This window comes from Thyridium curvatum (assembly GCF_004353045.1).
Source record: "Thyridium curvatum strain D216 chromosome Unknown NODE_57_length_291365_cov_88.079165, whole genome shotgun sequence".
Taxonomy (NCBI): Eukaryota; Fungi; Ascomycota; class Sordariomycetes; order Thyridiales; family Thyridiaceae; genus Thyridium; species Thyridium curvatum.
The window spans coordinates 87558-105786 of record NW_022156812.1 but is presented as its reverse complement, the minus strand read 5'-3'; the positions used below and the strand labels follow the sequence as shown (position 1 = coordinate 105786).

Here is an 18229-nt window from a genome sequence, read left to right as displayed (position 1 = left end):
TGTTTCGTCTCTTCAAGTCCATCGCGCGATTACTCCGTATTCAAAGTCGCAGCAACGGTGTTGACACACGGACGAGGTTGCAGACGGGCCACGTGAAACCTGAGACTGGCACCACCAGGCTAGGGGGTAGGACGGATTGAGGGTCACGTGATCTAAAATGCCTGTGTCGCCCGTGTAAACCAAACCCAGGCTCAGGAGAAGCACAGCTGTTTCAGCTCTGATCCAACGACAGTGGAAACTAAACAGTGAGGGACACATCGTACGAGAGGGAGACGGTGACATAGACAGATCCCAGCAAGAGAAGCCATGAGTTCAACTGGGATTCACTAATAGTTGTTGTTTTGTTTGGGTCTTTTGAGTGCAGACGGGGTACACCCGATTTCTACATCCGGTCTTGCTCGGTTCCGAGCTGAGTCAGAAGCAGCATCAACAGCTCAACACATACAACCCTGAAAGAGGAAGAAAAAGACAAACCTCCATCGAGACTCAAGATGGATAGCATCCTCAGAGAGACGGTAGCTTACACCAACCTGTCGGCGGCCTCCATTCTCTTCATCACGATATGTGGTTTCCTCCTGCCCATGATCCTGGTGTACCCGCCAGTCCCGCCGTTGAGGAGCGAGGCTCTTCGGGAAACCCACACGAAGCTGGGGCTCGAGCCTGGCGAAAGCAACTTGAAGACCCAGTTCTCTCCGGAACATGGACCGGACAAGTCCAAGTCGCCCAAAATACAGAGCCTCTGGGTGTATCCCGTCAAGTCTTGCCGCGGCATCGAGGTCACCAAGGCCCGGGTCCTTCCGTCCGGACTCATGTTCGACAGGATCTACACCCTGGCGCAGCTCAAGAGCCCTTTCCCCGTCGGCCTTGACTCGACGGACAAGGAAAAGAGCGAACACATCTGGAAGTTCATCACCATCAGGCAGTTCCCCCGGATGGCGACCGTGCAGGTCGAGCTCTGGCTGCCTGATATCGCGAAGCAGAAGCGGAAAGGCTTCAGGACCAATGAGGCGTTCATCATCGTGCGCTTCCCCTGGCAGGAGGACGGGATCAGGGGGGCCCTCTCCTGGGTCGCTGCCAAGCTGGCGCGGGGCTGGAAGGCCCAGCCCGTGAAGGAGATCATGCTCCCCGTCGATTTCCCCTCCGCGGCCGAGATCAAGGAGAGGGGCTACGCCTTTGAGCAGATGACTATATGGAACGAGACCGTCACCGCGCTTAATATGGAAAAGGACCTGCCGCCTGAACTGGCACGTTACCTCGGCGTGAGCAACAAGCTCGGCCTGTTCCGCCTCGACCCCGCCAGGCTCAGAGAGGTGACCAGGTGCGCACCGACAAAGGAGGTTGTGGGGTATCAGCCAGTGACCGGGCTGCAAGATGCCGTCAGTTATTGTCCTTGGGTCCCGAACATATGACAACTCTTTATCGATCGCTGACTTGTGCTATTTTTAGTACCCTCTGCATCTGCTCAGCTTGAGCAGCATACAAGAGTTCTCCAAGAAGGTGCCCAAGGATGACATCCTGCGAGATCTCGACGTGAGACGCTTCCGCGCAAATATCATAAGTAAGTTTCTCTCTTTGCAATACGACTGCGTGCGGCAAAAACGCGGTTGATGGCATTTTTGTCTTCATGCACGAGCTCACGACGTTTTCCGTTTCAGCCTCTGGAGGCGAGCCATACGAGGAGGAATCGTGGAAAAGCATACGCCTCTTGCCAGGGCCTTCCTCCACGGCCGACAAGTGCGAATTTCACGTGTCGTGCCGCACCGTTCGGTGAGTTCAAACCTTTTTTCTTTTTTTTAATCGTTCTCCACGTCGCCCACGCTGCTACGGATCTCATAACCAGATCGCGCTGATCTTGACTACACCACACCCCCCCTCCAACACGATATACCCGCCACGTCGACTTTGAATTTAACCGCCCGTCCCTTGCGCCTGCCAGAAGGATTCTTGGGACTCTGGATTAAATGACCTCAACTAACCTAATCTTTAGATGCAGATTGCCCAACGTCGACCCAGACACGGGCGTCCGTCACGACTCTCAGCCAGACAAATCTCTACGAACGTTCCGCAATGTTGACGAGGGCGCTCCGAAGTCTGGCTGTTTGGGCATGCAGTTGACGCCCCTCTTTGGCGATGCCAAAGCAGGGGGCGGCATGGAGAATCTGATTGAAGTCGGCATGCCGGTTCAGATCCTGGAGCAGGGAGAACATCTGTACATTCCACAGTGAATAAGAGGGGCAGCGGACCATGTTGTGTGTAAGTAGTCAACGTGTACACCACAAACCATATTCGGTATGAAAGCATTAGAACATAGAGCCCCTATATACCCTGAAACCCTAACCCAATCGAATCATTTCACTCATACCGCGCGCGTACCCATCGCCATGTCATGCCAGGTATCGGAAACAAGGAACAGATAGAAGCAGTAAAAAGCCCCGGATAAGGGCATACAAGAAGAGACAAGGATGGCGTCGCCCATCCCCTACACGCATCCATCCACAACTCGATGGACCCCATGCCTCTACCTCATGTCGGCAGGGGTCAGCGCCTGCACCATACTCGTGCCCTCGCTGAAGCGGGTCCTGAAGATGCGGTTGGCATTTTGGAACATGCCGTCCTTGAGGGAGACGACGATGAACTGGGATCCCTTGAACCGAGTCTTGATCAGGCGACCAATGTTTTGCGTGTGGGACAGATCCAAGGCAGCGTCGACCTCGTCCAGAATGTACATGGGCGCCGGCTTGAATTGCAGGAGTGCCATAATGAGCGAGAGTGCGATAAGCGATCTGGATGGCAAGTGACATATTAGTTGGATATTCAACAAAAAGGACGAAAAAAGGACGAAAAAAAAAAATCGAGAAGCCAACTCGGCATACCTTTGTCCACCGCTCAACTCAGTCAAGCTCTGCTTCCACACCTTGCCGAGGCACACCTTGACCTCGAGACCGTCGCTGATGGTCTTGCCCTCAGGAGGGTCCAGCTTGGCAAAACTGCCCGGCAGCAGCTCGTTGAAGATCTGGCCAAAGTCGCCGTTGACCTTCTGCCACGTCTCCTGCAGGGCCTTCTTCTTGTAGTCGTCGAGGCTGATGATGGTCTCCTCGATCTTACGCTTGTCGCGAATGACCGTCTTCATCATGTGCTTGAGCGACATCTCCTTCTTCTCGACGCTGTCGATCATGTTCATGACCTTGGGGTTGATCTTCTTCTTCATGCCCTGGAACCGCTCCGTCAGGTTGCGCAGCGTCGCCTTGCACTCCGAAATGTTCTGCCCCTTGAAGTCGTAGGGAGTGCCCGAGCGCCCAAACTTGTCCTTTTCATCCGCGATCCAGTCGTGCTCCTTCTCCATGTGATCGACAGTCTGCACGGCGTTTTGCTGCTCCTTGTGGAACTTTTCGACTTGGTGGCCGAGCTTTTGCATCTCGAGACTCTCCTCAGCAATGCGGGCGTTCTTGGAGCGGGTGGCTTCTTCGAGAGCACGAAGCTCGTCGTCGTAGATGTTGAGCTTGGCCCGCTCATCATCAAGTTGCGCTTGCGCAGTATCATGTGTCTCCTTCAGCTGCGTTTGTTGTTTGACGAGGTCCTCAATTTCCTCGAGTTGGGCTTTGATGGCCAGATCGATTTCCTGGAGAGACTCTCGCGCCGCTGCCAGATCAGCAGCCACTTGTTCCGAGTCCAGCTGTGCAGCTTGCAGCTCCTTTTGCAGTGCCTTGACCGAAGCCGAGTTCTTTGTCAAGGAAGCACGTAGCTTATCTAGAGTTGACTGCAACTCAACCAACTTGCCGTCCTTGTTGTTGTCAAAGTCCTTCATATCTTTCTCAATACGCTTGACGTCGGCGTTGGCCTCCGCTTGCCGTTTCTTGGCTTCGGCAGAGCTGGTTTTCAGCTGCGAGATTTGCTCCTTCATGTTCTCAACCTCCTGGATAATTGATGATGAGGAGTTGCCGCTGATCTGCTCTTCAGCCAGTTTGATCTCATGTCCCTTGAGGTCAAGTTCCTGCTTGGTCTTGCGAGCTTGGTCAAGTTTGGATTTCTCCTTCGAAATCTTGGCCTGGAGGCCGTGTAGCTCGGCTTCCGCCTCCTTGAGCTGACGCGTGATTTCGTTCAACTTCTGCAGGGTGACCAGAACGCCACTTGAATTGGGCGAGCTGCCACCGGAGAGCGTACCAGAAGGATCATACGCGTCACCTTCGAGCGTGATGCTGCGCATTCGCACGTTGGGATCGAATGTGACTCTCTTAGCTGTGTCTGCGTCGGCACAGATCAGAGTGTTGCCAAACACGTACTCCATCGCGGCGGAGACCTCGTTGTCGTAGCCGACTAAAGAAAGGGCAAGATCGACCTTGCCTGGCGCAATCTTTTGGGCGGTAGCAATGGTCTGGGCCTGCGCCTTGAACGCGGCAATCTTGTTGAGAGGGATGATGGTGACTCTCTTGCGGAGTTTGCCTCCCTGAAGCAATTGAGTACCTGTCACCTCGGTGTCTACCACAACGTTGTAGAGACGGCCGCCGGCACAGATCTCCAGGGCAGTCCCAGCACGGGTGTGCTCCTTGTCCAAGGTAAACAACTGAGCAACCAGGCCCTTCACCTTGGACCGATCGAAATTCGCGACCGGGTCGGAGTAGTTGAAGTCAATGTTGGCGACCTTGCGTTTCAGGACATCTGACTCTTGGCGAAGTGACCGGATGGTCTGCTGCAGGGTGCTCTCCTGCTTGTACATAGCCTCCTCAGTTCCCGGGCTGAAGCCTAGCTTGCCGAGCTCCTTTTCGAGCTTCTGCGCCTGACTCTTGAGCCCATCGAGATCGCGCAGAAGGTCGGCATTTTGTGCTTTGGCCTTCTTGGCGCGAGGCTCCTCCTCTTTGATTCTCTTCTCCAGATGTGCAATCTTGATTTTGGCCTGTTCCTGTTCGGTCACGGCTGCGGTGGCGCGATTCCTTGCATCTTGGAGTTGGCCTTGGTAGCCATTTTCCTGCCCTTCCTTGGATGCGACGCCCGTCTGCAGAGTCTGGAGCAGTTCTTCATTGGACTCTGCTTCCTGGTTCTGCTTCTCGAGTTCTTCTTTCGCAGCGTCGTACTTGGTCTTGATCTTCTCATAGGCTGCAGTCTTTGCCTTGAGTGCCGTTTCGAGTTCCACTACGCTCTTCTCTCCGCCTGTCCTGCGGTCTTGCTCTTCGGTCATGCTTGACTTCTTCAGGTCCATGACCGTTGCCAGACGGACGAGCTCATTAGAGTGCTTCTTGACAGCCTCTTCCAGAGCTTGGGCCTTGGCGCCTTTGCGGAGTTCTTTGTCGCGCTGCGCCTTGACACGCTTCACATCCTCCTCCAGATGCGAGATCTCGCTCTTGAGCCGGACTGCCGAGTCTTCGAGGTCCTTTTGTCGTTGCTTCTTAGCCTCGAGGTCTGCGCCAGATTGCTGGAGCTTCTCTTGGCACCTGACATAGTCGTGGGCGACAACGACCCGGGTGAGGCGCTCGAGATCATTTTGCGTTTGTTGGAAGTCCAAGAATGCCCTCTTCTCTGTCCGTAGTTTCTCGAGCTTGGGCTCGATCTCGTCACGTAGGAGTTCTGTGATTTCCTGCAGCTTCATCTCCTTCTTGGCCATGGTTTTGAGGGCTTTGTCCCTTCGGTCCTCAAACATCCTGGTTCCGGCCGCCTCCTCGATCATGGCGAGAATCTCGACGGCTTTCATGTTGAGGACTTTGGTGATTCGGCCTTGCATGATGAGAAAGTTGGGGTTGTTAATGTTGAGCTGAACTGATTGGAAGAGGTTCTGCACTGTTTGTTGCTGCGCGCGGTGTCCATTGATGAGATATTTTGAAGTACCGCCCAGGACAATCTGGCGGGTAACACTGATGGTCGCATACTCCTCAAAGCCAATGGGCGATTTCTTCTTGTCGCGGTTGTCGAATACAATAGTGACGCTCGCCTTGGTCACGCCTGCCTGGCCGCGCTTGTAGATGAGGTCCTGCACACGCGCGCGCACGATTAGTTCCAGCGCATTCGACCAGCTGTTCAAGGGAGGGGCTCGTCGCGCACCTGTAGGTTCTGTGCGCGAACTGTAGACATGTTGGTGATGCCGAGAACGAAGCAAATGGCATCCAGAATGTTGGACTTGCCACTGCCATTGAGGCCGGTGATCGAGTTGAAACTCTCGTCCCTGCATCGAGTCAGCGCCGTGTTTTGCGCCCAGAGGCTGCAATGTAAACAAACCATCCCGAGATCACCGTCCGCACGGCGTACGACTTGAAGCCCTTTGGAAAATGTCAGTCGTTGTGTACTTGATGAGAAACAACTCGCGCAACTACTCACGTCTATGATCACTTCCGTCACCCTCATATTGGCGATGTTGTGTCGTTTGTCGCCCTTGTCGTTGCTGTGTGTCGGTCTGTCTCGAAAGAGAAACCAAGTAAACAAAGCGTGACGGGCTTGCATGTATTGTAAAGTGGGTGTCAACCGTCAGGTGGGGCGAGGGGCGCATGAATTATTGGCGGAAGAGTACCCTGGGCACGGGCGCAGCGCGACCCTAGGTGCGTGCCCATACAAACGCGCCCCCTACAGTGCCTTTATTAGTTAACTAAGAGTTAGCGCACGACTTGATGAACAGGGTACAGCCACGGCTAGTTTCTCGCGTCACAGCAGTCTCTGATTAGCAACATGTGACATCCGTCCCCTTAAATCGACTGATAAGATAAGGACTAGGTCGCTTGTACCAGACATTGAACAAAATTTCCATCCATGGATCCGTCAGGGAAATCTGCATCCTCGATATCCCCAGTCTCCCGGTCCTCGACGGCTTTTCTTCCTCAATTCCTTGTCCTAGGATCCCAAGACAGACCCGGCGGTACTACTTCCTCACAATTCCTATTCTTGGTCTTATTTCGGCTTCTGCTATTTCTTCTTCTTCAGCTCATTCCTTCATTGTTGGTGGTGTAGTGCTCGGCCGACATGTTCAAGGCCAGTGCTTTGCGACAGGTTCGCCTGTGTCGTATCGCAGGTCCGAATGCTGGATCAGCTCTCGCCGCTTTCAGAACGACACTTCGGTCTACACAGACCTCGTCAGCCTTGAATCCGACGGCCCCAATTTCATATAATGGCATCGGGCGAACCCTGCGCCAGTACTCGCACGCGGCTGCGGAGACCACATCACCGGCTGCACACTCTCAAGAACCACCTCGGAAGTTGTCCAAGTTCTCCGAGCTTGGCGACCTGGGCGTTCATGACCATGTTGTCTCGGCCATTACTCGGGGCATGAAGTATGAGGATATGACCGATGTACAGTCTGCGACTATTCACGCCGCCTTGGCCGGAAAGGACCTGTATGCGCTCTTAGCCCCCCTATAGCATTCCCAAGTCGGCGTGATCGCTGACCTTTCACTTAGTGTTGCGCAAGCCAAGACCGGTACAGGAAAGACGCTCGCATTCCTCGTTCCTCTTGTCCAGAAGATCATTGTGGACGATGAGAAGCTCGCCCACCCTCGTCAAGGCCGTGCCCGTTCCGATGACATCCGTGCCATCATCGTATCTCCCACCAGAGAACTTGCCGAACAAATAGGACAAGAGGCCCGTCGTCTCTGCCGTGGAACTGGCGTCATTGTACAGACGGCTGTCGGTGGCACACTGAAGGCGTCGATGCTTAGGAAGACGAGGACTGAGGGTTGTCATCTTCTCGTTGCTACGCCCGGCCGACTTTACGACCTGCTCAATGATCCCACAAGCGGCATTGATGCACCAAATCTAACGGCTTTGGTGCTCGACGAGGCTGACCGAATGCTGGATGTTGGCTTCGATGAGGAACTGAGGAACATTGTTCGACTGCTCCCCGACAGAAACGAAACTCCACGCCAGACTATGCTGTTCTCCGCCACCATTCCCAAGGATGTCGTACAACTTGCTAGGACTTATGTCGACGCCAACAATTTCGAGTTTGTGCAGACGATCAAGGCAGACGACGTGCCTACTCACGAGAAAGTACCCCAGTTCATCGTCCCTGTCAAAGGCTTCGAGAACGTGTTTCCGACCTTGTTGGAGTTGATCAACAAGGAGCTTGCTGCAGCGAAGGAGAGCCATGACGGCCAGCCCTTCAAGGCGATCGTCTTCTTGCCCACAGCTGCAATGGTGCGACTTGCCGCTGGCATTTTTGGCAGGATACAGCGTAGCGATCGCAGGAAATACCCCCCGGCCCTTGAAATCCATTCCAGGCTTACCCAGAAAGCGAGGACACAAGCGGCAGACGATTTCAGAATCTCTCGCTCAGCCATTCTGTTTTCGACCGACGTGACTGCACGCGGCATGGACTTTCCCAATGTCACCCACGTTATCCAGTGCTTCAACCCGTCGGATCGGGAGCATTACATTCACCGCATCGGCCGTACTGGCCGGGCCGGCAAGTCTGGTCAAGCTTGGCTGATTGTGCCCGAGCTGGAAGTCGATGAGGCTCGAAAACTGTTGCCGGGCCTCCCCATCCAGCGTGCTACCGGTTTCGACTCGGCGAATTATCACTTGGCTCGTCAAGATGCTGTCAACCAACCCGAGACTTTTGAGCCAGTCTTTAGTGTGACGCAGCGGCTGCCGGACTTCTTGCTCGAGGATGCGTACATCGGCGCTTTCGGACGTATCGGCCAGGTTAGAGCCCAGGGACTCGTCGATGCCCTCAACGACTGGGTCCGATATGGATGGGGCTGGGAGCAGCCACCGGCCATTCCCAGAAAACTCGCTTCGCAACGACACTTGTCTCGAGTTCGAGGGATTCGTATCCAGGATGATGAGCACAGGCCTCCCCGGCGTGATGCTCAGTTCAACTCCCGCGATAACCGTGATAACCGCATCTCGAGGGGATCTCGGAGTGATGATCCTTTTAATGCGGTGGAAGAGAAGTTTCAGGATCGCCGCCCACGGAGAAGTCAGCGGCCTAGCGCTAGCTTCTAGGCTTTAGGTCCTGGACGCTGCCAGTTCTAAGCCTCGCTCTTCACGAAACTTGTACTACTATCTATCTGTATATGACGCTTGAAGGAGACAGGAGACGTCTCCTCGGTTGACGCTTGATAAATCGTACTGTATTATAGCTGGCGTTGGGCAAATCATGAAAATGGGAGAGGCGATGCAAATGTCGGGCCTGTACATTACACTTCAAACAACTATCTCTTCTTTTTAATATCACTCACTCTTCTGCCATTCAGCAAAATTGGCTTGTCGCTCCTCTGCTTATCCCTGAATCAATGTTTATGTACATTGTCGGCGATGTAAGTGCGACAGGGCTCATAGTACTATACACCGGCCACCGGCTCTGATAAGCATGCGCATGTCCATGAATCCAGATTGCCAAACACCTTGCCTTGGATCTCCGATGCTCGTCCGCGTCTCAATGTGTCATTCATCTCATTATTCTACCTTGCCCTCCGGCCACGCGAGCCGTCTAGGCCGCGCGCATCTTGGGGTATCAAAACATCCAGCCTCTTCTTTCTGACTGCTCAGCCTCTCTTCGTCCCTGCAGCCGGGCGATTCTACCGCCGGAGCAGCGAGTTGGCATCCCACATCAGCACCCTCTCGTCCCAGCCGACCGAGGCGACCCACCCGCCGGTGCCAAACAGGCACCAGTCGACGCCCGTCACGAACTCGGTGTGGTGGTTCATGAGCCCGAGCTCCATGCCCATGCGCACGGGCTGCGCCTGGTCCGGCGCCGCCGCCGCCGCCGGCATGGTCGAGCCGTCGGTCCAGACGCGCACCGTCATGTCGTAGCTCGCGCTGATGAGGATGTCGGCGGCGTGCGGGCTCCACGCGAGCCGGCGCACGGCGTACTGGTGGCCCTGCATGACGGACAGCGGGCCGCCGGCCGGGTTGCGGATGTCAAAGGTGCGCAGGACGCGGTCGACGCCGCCCGTCGCGATGACCGTGTCCCGGTACTTGTTCCAGTCGTGGGTCAGCTGCTCCGACGGCGCGGCGGCGACGGGCAGCGGGGCGCCCGGCCTGGGGGCGCCCTGCTGGCCGGGCATGTGGACGGGGATCGTGGCCGTGAGGTGGTACTTGGCCGAGGGGGGTGTCCTCAGGTCGAATATGCGGATGTGGGAGTCGCTGGAGGCGGCTGAGATGATGGCTGGGTTGGAAGGGCAGTAGGCTGCGCTGTATGTGCAATTACCGACAGGGAGTGTCGTGAGGGAATGATTCCGGGTCGGCGACCACTTTGGAGGGCGCAAGGGATCAGCCGGTCGGAGCTCTGCAGGTCGTCAGGAAGAGCTCACTCACCTGCTTTACCGTCCCGTCCCAGGAGCTAGATATGAACGTGTCCTTGGTGACCGGGCTCCAGCTAACGGAGAAGGTCTCGCGCTTGTGCTCGTGAAAGTTCATGACCGGGAAGTCCTTGACGGTCATGTCGAAGAGCTTGATGGACCCATCTCCGCAGGCTACAAGAAGCTGGTTCTCGTTCAATTCGGACCACGCGAGATCATACTGTGCGTCGTTTGTGTCGAACCTTTTGTTCATGTACTCTGTCAGCGCCGACCTAAGCACTCACATGCAATGCGCAGCGCATCCTTTTGTTTCACTCACGTTGTCTCGACTTGAGGTCCCTGCGCGGTCAGTCTCAGCGAGAAGACCTTTCCGTTCCCTACAATACCATAGTTGGCTGAAGTGGCAACAGCTACGCGATTGTCGTAGTAAGGGGAGTATTTGACGGCATATGGATTGAATCCCGGCGTCCGGAACTCGAGCATGCCCGCCATGGCGTTGAGCGCTCAGATATCAACCCCCTCCTCCTCATGCACAAAAGGATCGCGAAAGGTTGCGAACAGGGACTCGCCGGTTGGTAATCTCCAATGCTTTCCGTATCAACTAGCTTCTCGCTGACAGTCGACAGTGTTTGCGAGATTGAACTGTGCGGGTGAGCTGAGGAATGAGAGAATATGGATTAGCTAGCCGACTGCCTCGGCATGGCCTTGTACATTCTGGTACACCAATCTGGAGGTTTGCCCCGCGATTAGCGGCCGCAGGACGCCGGGGATCCAATTCATGGATCATTAAAGTGGCGACCCACTGAAAGACTGAAGGCACCTGACTTCGCGCCATTTTGGCCCCAAAGCGCACCCGATGCTGTCGCGTCTCGTTGGACCATCTTGACTGTCTTTTGCCTCCACTTCTTGCTCTCAAAGTCGAAGGGTCCATGCGCATCATCCGAAATGTGGTAAAGGGGCGCGATAGCTAGCCTCAGGCCATCATGTAGACAGATGTTTTCTTTGCCATGAAAAATACATCCCGTCATCCCTCCATTCTTCAACAAGAGGGCAACGACCTGGGCACTTAGACGTCATGGAGGCATTCATTACTCGAAAGAAGAGGAAGCTTGATGCTGATCCTGGCCACCACCTCCTCCTCAACGACAACCAGCTGGCCCCTGGTAGCAACGAGATAGCTTCAGAAGCAGATGATGAACCTACAGAAGTCAAGCTGGCCATCTTATCGTCTCTTCACCCCTCGGTCGACCAGGAGACCTTGCTAGATATTCTCTTGGCCCATGATGGGTCCGTGCTCGAGGCTTCGGCGGCCTTTAAAGACGGGAAACCAAGGAAAAAAGGTTCTGGAGTCGTGGGTTCTCAATCATCTCTCAGGTTCTTTCCTAGATCTGGCCTGGCAAACCCCGAGTTGTCACCAAAGAAGCCAAAGTTGCTCTCCAAGAAGGGGAAGACTCTCTTTCTTTTCGATCCGATCGATATCTCGGAACACACCCCATGTACCGTCCTCCACAACTTCCTTCCGGCTGAGGAAGCGGACAGTCTCCTGAAAGAGCTGCTCGAGGAGTCCAAGTCCTTTGAAAAGATCACTTTCAAGCTGTTCGACAACGTGGTTGAAAGCCCACACACATCGAGCTTCTATGTTGGAAGTCTCGACGAAGTGAACAGACAAAAGATGGAATATCTCTATAGCGGCGCTCGGTTGACTGTCAGTGCCAGACTCTCTTCCCCGTTTGTTCCGACTTGCTAACTCATTAGCTGCAGGATGTACGGGAACTGACTCCCGAGCTCTCTCGAGTGAAACCTCGAGTGGAGCAAGCCGTCAATCGCGAGATACAGGAACGGATCAGGACGCGCTATCCCGGCGGGAAGAAGCTCAAGTACCAACCACCGGGCCCTTGGCGTCCGAATGCGGCGTTCGTAAACTGCTACAATGGCCCACAGGAGAGCGTTGGCTGGCACAGTGACAGGCTGACGTATCTCGGGCCTCGCGCGGTGATCGGCTCCCTTTCCCTGGGGGTCGCCCGGGAGTTCAGAGTCCGCCGTGTATTGCCGCGCGATGGCGACGATGACCCTGACGCTCAAGGGCAGATTAGCATCCACCTTCCGCACAACTCGCTGCTTGTCATGCACGCCGAGATGCAGGAGGAGTGGAAACACAGCATCGCACCCGCCCAGGCCATCGACCCTCACCCGATAGCCGGGAACAAGCGCATCAACATCACCTATCGCGATTATCGAGACGAGCTCTCCCCGAGCAGAACACCACATTGCCGCTGCGACTTGCCCGCCATCTTGCGAGTGGTGCAGCGAAAGAAGGAGAACTTTGGGCGGTACTTCTGGATGTGCTGCGGCGGCGACTCGCCCGGGGAGGCCGGGTGCTCGTTCTTCCAATGGGCAGAATTTGATGATGATGGCAATCCGATGTGGGATGGGGCAAAAGGCAAAGGCACATGAGGTCTGCTGTCGACAATTCGTCTATTGACTACCTATACCTGGGTGTGGCTCTTATCGCCACCAAGCACCCCACGCCCAACGAGCTGGTTCTCTCTTGGTGTCACCACGATGAAAGCTACTACTCTTTTGAGACCGCCGCTGCTCCTCGTCAAGGGTCAAATCGGACGACATGCTTGCCATGTTCCGGAGCCCGTCGCCCCCTATCGATCTTTGGCCGCGGATCACTGCTGCATACCGATCTGTTGGACGCCTTGGGGTTGTCGAGTTGGCCATGTACCCTGGAGCTGAAGATTCCTTGGCCCGTTGCCGGCTGGCCGATGGTCGCCGCAGGTTGCTCATCGAACGATGTCCAGACAGGCGGCGTATCTCCTTCCAAATGGCTCCAGCTGAGTCTACCCTGGAAGCTGCCGCAGGTGCTTTCCTCTGGCTTCGTTGGCTTCCGGCAGGCGATACCAGGGCGTCTACTCGCGGTGGGACCTCGCGTTTCTTGACCGATGCCGCCTGTTCAGCTTGGAGACTAGCTGGCTTACGACCACCGTGACGCGATGACGCTCGCATGCGCTGCAGGAGATTTGCTGCGGCATCCATGCCCCAATGCCTTGCCACAATCTTAGTGAGCACGTTGGCCACTGGCGCCGGTCTCGGTGACCAAAGCGAGCAGGCATTATGCCTCTTGATGGCCGCCGTGACTATGGTTTCATGCCTGGTCTGCACTGAAGAGTCGGCCGCCGCTTGCGCATCCGCGTTCTGCTGTCTGGGGAATGCCGAATGGGAGTATTTGAAGCGGACTTGGAGGTACTCGACTCTTGTGCTGCCAAGATGCTGTTCTAAATCTTCAATCAGTTCGTCTGAAGTCTGCCGTACGTGCCCTTTGTGCTCTCTTGGGTTTCGGGGTTTCAATTGTGCCTCTACAAGAAGAAGCACAGTGCTGCCTGGCACTAGCACCCTGAGGGCAGGTGTTAGTGAGATGCTCAAGGTCCTCAAACGCATTCATCAGAACAAAGCCCATACATTTCCCCAGTGCAATTACCCAGCACGTTCGATATGAGGCTATGCCCCGTCGGAACGATATCGATGGTCAGATCGTGAAGGTAGCCGAATCTCGAGGAGCCTGGTACTGGACGTCAGATGACTGTCTAATGCAGAACCCTGGTCTTGATTGCCTACCTATTTCGTCCTCACGGACCGGTCGAGGAACGAACTGGGCCCCGGCACCAGCACTCATCAACTTTCCGGCGCCATCTGCACCAGAACATACGCTCAGCTGCGTCGAGATCTCTACCGCCGACCACAAGCTAACCGTGTCGTCGTCTACGGCTCTGCTTTCCGGTGTGACCGTGACGCAAGGAACGAGTACTGCTGCACCCGCGGGCCGACGAGACGAAGGACGCTGGGGCGTCGGAGTGGGCGGTCCGTCAAAGGGCACATCCTCCTGCGGGCAGTACCGGATTGGTGACAACGGCGTGCGCATGCGGCTCTGATGCCTGCTCGAAGGAGCCATCGTTGGGATCGCCATGCCCTTGCCCGGTGATGTTGCTGGGTGCAGATCAGAAGGCTTCCTGTTCTCGTCGGCCCGGCTCAAGACTTCGTTCAAGCTGAGGGCCGAGATGTCTTGACTACAGGCAGGCCCCCAAAGGTCTGCAGATCGATATCCGGAGCCGCCAATGGTAGGGTAGACATCCCTAGCGCGCTTCTTGGGTATCGTCAACGGCTTGTCAGCTCCAGGCCTCTCGAAGCTCTCGCAGGTACCCGTGCTGCTGCGGCGGGGGTCGGGATTATGGCTCCTTTCCGGCCTGAAGGATTTGGTCTTCTTGAGGATGTGGAGTGGCTCTGGGCGGTCGTGGAGGATGTTTCTATTATGAAAGAAGTTCGCCATCGTGAGCACGCTTGCTGGGATGGCCCGCCAAGTCTTTCCCGCCTGGAAGACGGGGCAAGACACACGCTCTCTCTCTTGGGGAAATCAGACTGCCTTTGCAACGTCTGTTGTTGTCTCCCCCGTGCCTGGAGACTCGTGCTCTGCCTGACGTGCAGCAATGCGTCGTCGCAGGTAGCCGACACACTTGATGATAGTGAATATGAGAAGGCAGGTGCCGACAATGACTGCGATGAATACTGCTACTGCGGCCTCGGTGTAGCTAACCATGTCCAAAGCATACAAAGCAATCCGATGCTGTCTCTGTGAGGAGGAGAAGAAAAGCGGTGCAGGGAAGGGTATCATTTGCGTGGATGGATGCTCATTACAGAAACGATCGAAGGACTGACTACACCTTCCGAGAACCCGATGGTGTTCTTAGCTTTCCCTCCTCTCTCCCAAACAACTACTAGCATGTGACCAGAATATCTCAGCCTGGCAAGAGTGACTCAGACCCAGTCCATCCTGATTCTTTCAGACCCGCCGAGCTCATTAGCAACACCAAGAGTCCGTTTGAGGTTGTCCTTTACGGCCTCCACGTCGCTGTCCTCCATGCTCAAGAAGCGGATCTGCGAAGAGCAACCAGTGTCAGTCCCATAGGTTCTTTCCCGGGTCACTTTCACATCTTTGACTTACCACGTCATCGGTCGCGCCCGCGCTGCCAAACATGACCGGCTCAGACAGGCTGGCCGCGATGCCCTTCTTGACTCTCTCCTCCCACACGCCTTCCCAGTTCCACTCACCCGGCCTCCGCGCCATGCTCGACGTGCTCGCCACCGGCTTCAGAGGCGCACCGCTCTCGCCTCCGCCCTCACCACCGGCAGCGGGGGAGCCCACTGCGCCGCCCTCCTTGGCGCCCTTGCCGAGCTGCCGCTGGTGCGTCCTCCACGCGTGCCACGCGCCGGGGTTGCCCGCCGCCTCGAGCGGGACCGAGTCGAGCACCTCCTCGTCGTCAAACGTGCTCCGTATGTACCGCAGCACGTCATAGGTCGAAATCTCCCTCCTGCCCGTCTGCATGTAGCCGGGCGGCCCGGCGGGCGAGGCCTTGGAGGCGGGCGTGCTCTGGGCGCTGCCGGCCGTCGACCTCGGCGGCGTCTGCGCGAAGGCGATGCCCCCGGAGCCCGACGCCTGGCCCGCGCCGCTGCTGGTGCCGGTGCCGGCGCCAGCAGGGGCAGTGCCGCTACCGCTGGTGACCCTGCTCCTCCTCCCGCGCCCGAACCAGTCCGGAAACCCGTGGCGCAGGCTGAACCCTCCTGGCGGCAGGCGCTCCTCGTCTGTGGCGCTGACGGTGCCGTTGTCCTGGATGTCGGTCGTGTACATGTACGTCGTCAGGGGCGTCACGAGCGGATGGAATATGTCGGTCGAGAACGTCACCAGCGGCGGCAGGCTAGGGTAGGCATCGGGAAATGAGATCTGGAAGCGCAGGACGGCAGTCGCATACGGACCTAATTAGGGGGTCTTTGATCAGTTCTGTTCCGAGTTGCAAGCGAGGACCCTTTCTGATGGTGTTTGTGTATTCTACCTTTGCGCACGAATATGACGCCCGACCAGAGGGAGGGATCGCCCGGCGTCAGGCTCACGAACACGCCTTCAGGGCATGCCTGTTTCAGACCCGAGCTGGTGACGCATCATCAGTATGAACTCGCGAGAAGGCACACAAGGGTCGGGAGAGATTCTACACACAATTCAGCAAGCAGATGCTGTCGCCGTAGGGCCGGAAGCGTCCCCATCTTTAGAGACGCCATTGTCATGAGGCCATAAGCACAGTATTGGGGTTCAGAAGATCTTGCGACAAGTTGAGACTCGATGGCAAGTATCATTCATGCATCCAAGATCCCCGTGCGGTGAAGTACTCCGTAGGCGGTGAAGTAAATTCATCCGTACAAAACACAGCCTAGCAACGGTCAAGCTTACAGTACCCCTCCCCCCAAGCTAGGCCCTACAAGTACTTTTGTTTCGAGTGCTCCACCGCGGGGTCAACTCTGTGATAGTATTAAGTCGTCTGCGTCGGACAACTACAGAAGGCCTTCTTCCTTAGTGATAGATAAGAGTGATGAGTCGATGGTCGAGGCTTGACTCAAACGCCTGATGCCATGGGAAGTGGACGATGTTTTCCTCACTTGCAAGCCAAAAGGGTCCAGGAGCTCCAGGCGCACTAGAATTCTTCACTTATCTAAGCCAATACGCGGCAGCATGACTTGGTGGTCTATCTATGAAAGGGTTGGTTCGGGGAATCATGGCTGTAGCATATCACTTTCTTCTCTGTACTATGCCGCGGATATATACGATGCCAACAAAAATCAGATACGATTTTAGGATGCTGCCTCTACTTGGCAGCCAAGCGGCCCTCGATCTTGGACTTCTCCTGGTGCTTGATCCGCGCCAGGTCCTCCTTGGAGGCGTCGTAGCGGGCAGAGACCTGGTTGAAGGGGTTCTCGGGGCTCTTCTCAAACTCCTTGCGGATCTTGTCCTTCTTCTGGTTGAGGCGAAGTCCCGCGCCCGTGCCGTCCGTCTCCATCTCCTTGAGGCGCCTCTCCTCAAAGGCCGCATGGGCGGCCTTGAATCTCCGCTCGGGATGCCTGTCGATCTTGGGATCGCCCGACGAGTGCGTCAGAGACAGGGCGTCGAGGGCGTTGTCGATGCCCGAGGCGTTGAGCGCCGCGAGGGGCCCGTCGGAACTGCCCGCGTCGAGCTGCGACAGGTCCAGGCCCCTCGACTTCTTCACCGCCGTCTTGGAGTTCTTGGGCTGCGAGCGGCCTGGCGTGCTGGCCTCCTCCTCTGCAAGCATGGCGTCACGCTCTGCCTTCTTTCGCGCCTGCTCGGCCTTCTTCGCGGCCTCGGCCTCCCTGTACCACAAAGGCGTCCGAGTCAGTGAATCATGTCGTGCGAGTGTGATTGTTGATATGGCCTTGTGATGATCACGGAATCTGTTGGGCACCCTTGACCCCGTCGCATCGCCTTGCTCAACGAGGTAGTACCCGGCGGGGGTGGTAGCATCGCTCTGCTCCGGACGTATCGTGATGCAAGAGTGGGCATATCACTTTGGGTTCCAAGAGAGGCAGAGCTCAAGATGGCCCATGGCAGTGGCGTAGTGCGCGGACTACCTAGGATGGTTCGCAGAGCGCAGGGGCGCACACAAGGCACGAGTGGTAACGGGATGGACCAAAGCAAAAGCAAAGGTCGCCAAAGGTGCAAGAAAAGAAAGGGTGGCACCATCATGTCGGACTTACTTCTTCGCGTTGCTCTTTGATCCCTTCTGCCAGTCCGCAGCGTCTGCGGCCTCTCTCTTGGCATCCTCGGCCGCAGCCTTTTGCGCTGCAGCGTCGGCCTTGCGCGCCTGGCCGGCGGCCTTCTTACTGTTCTCGCCCCCTCCTTTCTTTCCCGCCATGGCCGCTGGTAATTCTCGTTGTCACAGGTCGGTCGCAGATCAGGCAAGGGCCAAGCGTCGGAAGCGCTTTTGTCGGTCAGATGCCTCGTCGGATCGCAGCCGGTGGAGGGGGGCGGGTGAAGCGAGGTGGGACGTGTTTGACCGGGTGGTTCGAGTGAGGGTCTGGCGGTGGTGAATCGGAACCCTGCCTCGTATGGAAGGATTTTTGTTTCTTTGGCCTGGGTAGAAGAATGGATGTATTCCTTTTTTTTTTTCTCT

General features: G+C 56.2%; 8 protein-coding genes across 8 annotated transcripts; 3 read left to right on the top strand and 5 right to left on the bottom strand.

The window, feature by feature from the left end:
- Positions 1-491: 491 nt before the first annotated feature.
- Positions 492-2225, top strand: E0L32_008538 (uncharacterized protein; the record flags this gene model as incomplete). Its single annotated transcript, XM_031143403.1, has 4 exons — positions 492-1376; positions 1447-1558; positions 1656-1767; positions 1988-2225. The coding sequence occupies 4 exons, from the start codon at positions 492-494 to the stop codon at positions 2223-2225; spliced, it is 1347 nt and encodes a 448-aa protein (XP_030992199.1).
- A 293-nt stretch (positions 2226-2518) lies between these two features.
- On the bottom strand, positions 2519-6330 carry E0L32_008537 (uncharacterized protein; the record flags this gene model as incomplete). Its single annotated transcript, XM_031143402.1, has 5 exons — positions 2519-2783; positions 2874-5959; positions 6031-6151; positions 6205-6245; positions 6304-6330. 5 exons carry the CDS (start codon positions 6328-6330, stop codon positions 2519-2521), a joined length of 3540 nt encoding a protein of 1179 aa, XP_030992198.1.
- Positions 6331-6939: 609 nt separating this feature from the next.
- Positions 6940-8919, top strand: E0L32_008536 (uncharacterized protein; the record flags this gene model as incomplete). The annotated part of the gene is made up of 2 exons (XM_031143401.1): positions 6940-7310; positions 7374-8919. 2 exons carry the CDS (start codon positions 6940-6942, stop codon positions 8917-8919), a joined length of 1917 nt encoding a protein of 638 aa, XP_030992197.1.
- Positions 8920-9494: 575 nt separating this feature from the next.
- E0L32_008535 (uncharacterized protein) lies at positions 9495-10709 on the bottom strand (the record flags this gene model as incomplete). The annotated part of the gene is made up of 3 exons (XM_031143400.1): positions 9495-10105; positions 10230-10489; positions 10537-10709. The coding sequence occupies 3 exons, from the start codon at positions 10707-10709 to the stop codon at positions 9495-9497; spliced, it is 1044 nt and encodes a 347-aa protein (XP_030992196.1).
- Positions 10710-11292: 583 nt separating this feature from the next.
- E0L32_008534 (uncharacterized protein) lies at positions 11293-12671 on the top strand (the record flags this gene model as incomplete). The annotated part of the gene is made up of 2 exons (XM_031143399.1): positions 11293-11922; positions 11979-12671. The coding sequence occupies 2 exons, from the start codon at positions 11293-11295 to the stop codon at positions 12669-12671; spliced, it is 1323 nt and encodes a 440-aa protein (XP_030992195.1).
- Positions 12672-12722: 51 nt separating this feature from the next.
- E0L32_008533 (uncharacterized protein) lies at positions 12723-14547 on the bottom strand (the record flags this gene model as incomplete). The annotated part of the gene is made up of 3 exons (XM_031143398.1): positions 12723-13617; positions 13683-13788; positions 13839-14547. 3 exons carry the CDS (start codon positions 14545-14547, stop codon positions 12723-12725), a joined length of 1710 nt encoding a protein of 569 aa, XP_030992194.1.
- Positions 14548-15032: 485 nt separating this feature from the next.
- Positions 15033-16328, bottom strand: E0L32_008532 (uncharacterized protein; the record flags this gene model as incomplete). Its single annotated transcript, XM_031143397.1, has 4 exons — positions 15033-15152; positions 15220-16028; positions 16106-16200; positions 16267-16328. The coding sequence occupies 4 exons, from the start codon at positions 16326-16328 to the stop codon at positions 15033-15035; spliced, it is 1086 nt and encodes a 361-aa protein (XP_030992193.1).
- Positions 16329-16909: 581 nt separating this feature from the next.
- On the bottom strand, positions 16910-17971 carry E0L32_008531 (uncharacterized protein; the record flags this gene model as incomplete). Its single annotated transcript, XM_031143396.1, has 2 exons — positions 16910-17429; positions 17814-17971. 2 exons carry the CDS (start codon positions 17969-17971, stop codon positions 16910-16912), a joined length of 678 nt encoding a protein of 225 aa, XP_030992192.1.
- Positions 17972-18229: the final 258 nt, after the last annotated feature.